Genomic DNA, 3,267 nt, shown 5'->3' on the forward strand with positions numbered 1-3,267 from the left:
ACACGTAAGTGGCACAAGAATACTCATCAGTAATAAATTGTATATCCATATTGGATTTCATGATATTAAATACAAATGGATTAAACGGGTTGTGCCACTTTTCTGATGGTTGACGTTTTAAAAATACTCTGGGTCTATTTATTCCTGCTTGGATGATCTTGTGATAATCATCATCAGAAGTTATATTATTTTGTTGATAAAACATATCAATATCAAGATAGTCATTATTTTCAAGATTTTCTCTGATTTTATTATAACGCATTTTATATGTTGAAAATCCCCTCTCTTCTTTTTGCATAGGCATCAATATGATAGTTGATCGGCTGGGCAAAAAAGGCGCTTCAAATCTGCACATTTTTTTATTTCCAACTATGTTTTTATAGCATGTAAATGTGTGCTTATGAGTTTGCAGCTTAATATTACTGGAAGCTTCATTTGCAGATATAGATATTATAATGTCAATTAATTTTATCGCGTCTGCTTTATTTTCACCAACAACATTGGAAGGAGCATTAGCCAACCACAGTAAAATGTGAGCATGCGGACTTCCTCGATGCTGAAACTCGATTCTTTTAAAGTAATGAGTGACGTGGTGTTTGCCCAGCGGACTATACTTAGGTTCTTTTAGAATATTTACTAAGATATTGACTATTTTGTTAAAATAAATAGCACAAGTCACTGAATCTTCATTAATAAGTTTAGACTTTTCAAGATAATGCAGATCTTCAATAAGTTCATCTGATAAAAATACACCATTATTTTTTAATTTATATATGGTTCGAAGCAACCATTTCCAACCAATTTCATTAGCACTCACAGTAAGAAATACCGTCGGCTTACCAAGTTGTCTGATCATTGCAAACAGATCTTTTTTTCTGTGCATCCAGTACCAAGCTGAATTAGGAATTGATCTCAAAAAAGCTAGGTTGGATTCAACACAACCATTTAGGAAGTTTTCATCCAGGATTTGATCCTTTGTAATTTTTGTGTCATTGCCAATATGTTTGAATGCAACAGTGACTTCGTAAAAATCTGTTCTGCTGGGTCAGTGTCATCAATTGTTGACAATGGTAGTGATGGTTCCTCGAGTTTCCAAAAGCGGGTTAGTGCGGATTCCAACTCAGTATTAGATTGAACAGTCAATGTCGTCACGGCGGGTGCTGGTATTTGATCAGCTGGTCCCATGACTATCCAACCAAATATGGTATTAAATGCACTGGGTTGAGTGATTTTACCGGTCACTCGGTGGCCCGTCATGATGGATGGTACGATGTCTGCACCGAGTAAGACATCGATTGGACCAGGTGTGTTGTACGTTGGATCAGCTAATGGTAGGTCCGTTAAGTGTTGCCATGTGTCTGACGACAAACGGAGATGTGGAAGTTGATCTACGATTTTCGGAACGACCATGGTGTTGACGGTCACAGTTGGTTCACTTGTGGACACGGCAGATAGAGTGATCGTAACAATTCCGGAAACAATATTAATTGTTGACCCAGCGAAAGGACGTACTTGTGACGTACATCGTCGACGTTGGAGTGATAATTTGTCAGCGCAGCGTGCGGTGACAAAACTGGCTTCTGACCCGGTGTCGACGAGTGCGCGCAAAGTATGAGAAGATCCATTTGATGCCTTTGCTTTTAGTAACATTGTCGCTAACAGCACGGAATGACTTTGTGGACGGGATACTAGGCACGTGGTTATCGTTGGTTCCAGATTACTTGTTGATACTGGAGTACTTACGGTGGAAGTGCTAGTCGGTACCGGTTTGGTGAAATGAAGCATCGAATGATGTTTCTGACCGCACGTACGGCAGGTGAATTTTGATTTGCAAAACGCTGTACTGTGGTTCGATAATAAACAGTTAAGACATAGACGATGTTCTTTTACCATTTGATACCGTTCGCTAGACGTTTTAGCGATGAACGTTGGACATTGTTTGATTTTGTGTGTTTCCTTGCAAACTGGACATGGTTCAGGACTTATTACCGTAGTAAAGACTCGTGGAGTAGTAGAGGCACGTGTATTTGATTTTTTGGTCTCTGATTTTCCGTGTCTAGTTTTTGATGTTGAACTACTTTCTGCACGGATTCCAGCTGACCTGATGTGATTTCGGAGAAAGTCAATAAATTCGTTTAGAGTTGGTGATACAGTATCTCCGACGTGTAACTCCCAACGGGAACGAAGCTCGTAATCCATTTGTTTTTCAAAAATGTGTACCAGGATTGGACTCCATTGCCGGGTAACAAAATTTAAGTTGTTCAGTGCTGATGTGTGTTCGAGAATAACGTTAATGAGGGTTTTGATTGAAGTGGCGTCGTCAATCTTTACCGGGTGCGATGTTAATAACGCGTCGAGGTGGATACGAGCGACGTCTCGTTTGTTACCATATCTGGCACGTAATATATCCCACGCACTTGCATAGTTGTCGGTTGTTAACGAAAGATGAGCGATCAATGACAATGGTTCGTCCTGGAGTGCAGTTTTCAAGTATTCAAACCGTTCAACGTCTGTTAAGTCAGGAGCATGTGATAATATGGAGTTGGATAAATCATCGAAACTTTGCCACTCCGTTATAGCACCGGAAAAAGTTGGAAACTTTCGTTTGGGCATTTGAAATGCCGATATGTTCCCGAAGCATGATTTATTTATCATATTAGATTCATTGTGCGTATTTGTTTTTGTCATCGATATCTGATGCACTTCGGCGAAGGCTGCGAGATCGTAATATAACGTATCGAATAAAGCACTGAGTGTCTCCGTACCTGTGTGGTCTGTGACGTCTGTGGGAGCTGTGTTGTTGGCTACAGCTGCTTCCATGAGTTGTATGTCGTTCTCCACATTTTCGCGAAGAGTATTTAGTTCCAAAAACATCTGGGAAAGCTTTGCGCGTTTGCCCACACTGGAACGGTCTTGGTTATAGTCGGCTGAAGCTTGCAGGAAGGTGGTCATCCGTTTGGTAATGCGATTTATTCGTGCCTTGGCTTCGACGTAGGCCATAGAGGTTGGTGGTGCCATCGCTATACAAGTGGTACTGTCGTTATTGTTGAAAGGAAGAATATATTACTCGGGGAACGAGTAATGGAGGTAACGACAGTACGTCTTGTTTTAGTGGACTGTATTGGCTGCGGTTTTCTTTCTATGTGATCCGGCCCGAAGGACCATAAATGTTGACACCTGGGGTTCGTAGAACGATTGGTTTCGATGGTTTGGGTGTGAAATAACGAAAAGACACGGTTGATATCGGAAAAAGGTATTTTTTTTTAT

The 3,267-nt window shown here is 40.6% G+C and overlaps 1 protein-coding gene across 1 annotated transcript; it reads right to left on the bottom strand.

Annotated features, from left to right (window-relative positions):
- Positions 1–945: 945 nt before the first annotated feature.
- LOC103308394 lies at positions 946–3,018 on the bottom strand. Its single transcript, XM_008181675.1, has one exon. The coding sequence runs from the start codon at positions 3,016–3,018 to the stop codon at positions 946–948; it is 2,073 nt and encodes a 690-aa protein (XP_008179897.1).
- Between the last annotated feature and the right edge of the window lie 249 nt (positions 3,019–3,267).

Source organism: Acyrthosiphon pisum, unplaced genomic scaffold, assembly GCF_005508785.2.
Source record: "Acyrthosiphon pisum isolate AL4f unplaced genomic scaffold, pea_aphid_22Mar2018_4r6ur Scaffold_21737;HRSCAF=24733, whole genome shotgun sequence".
NCBI lineage: Eukaryota > Metazoa > Arthropoda > Insecta > Hemiptera > Aphididae > Acyrthosiphon > Acyrthosiphon pisum.

Bases quoted from the DNA above. Each gene is read 5' to 3' on its own strand.
- LOC103308394 (XM_008181675.1), bottom strand. From the start codon at position 3,018: ATGGCACCACCAACCTCTATGGCCTACGTCGAAGCCAAGGCACGAATA.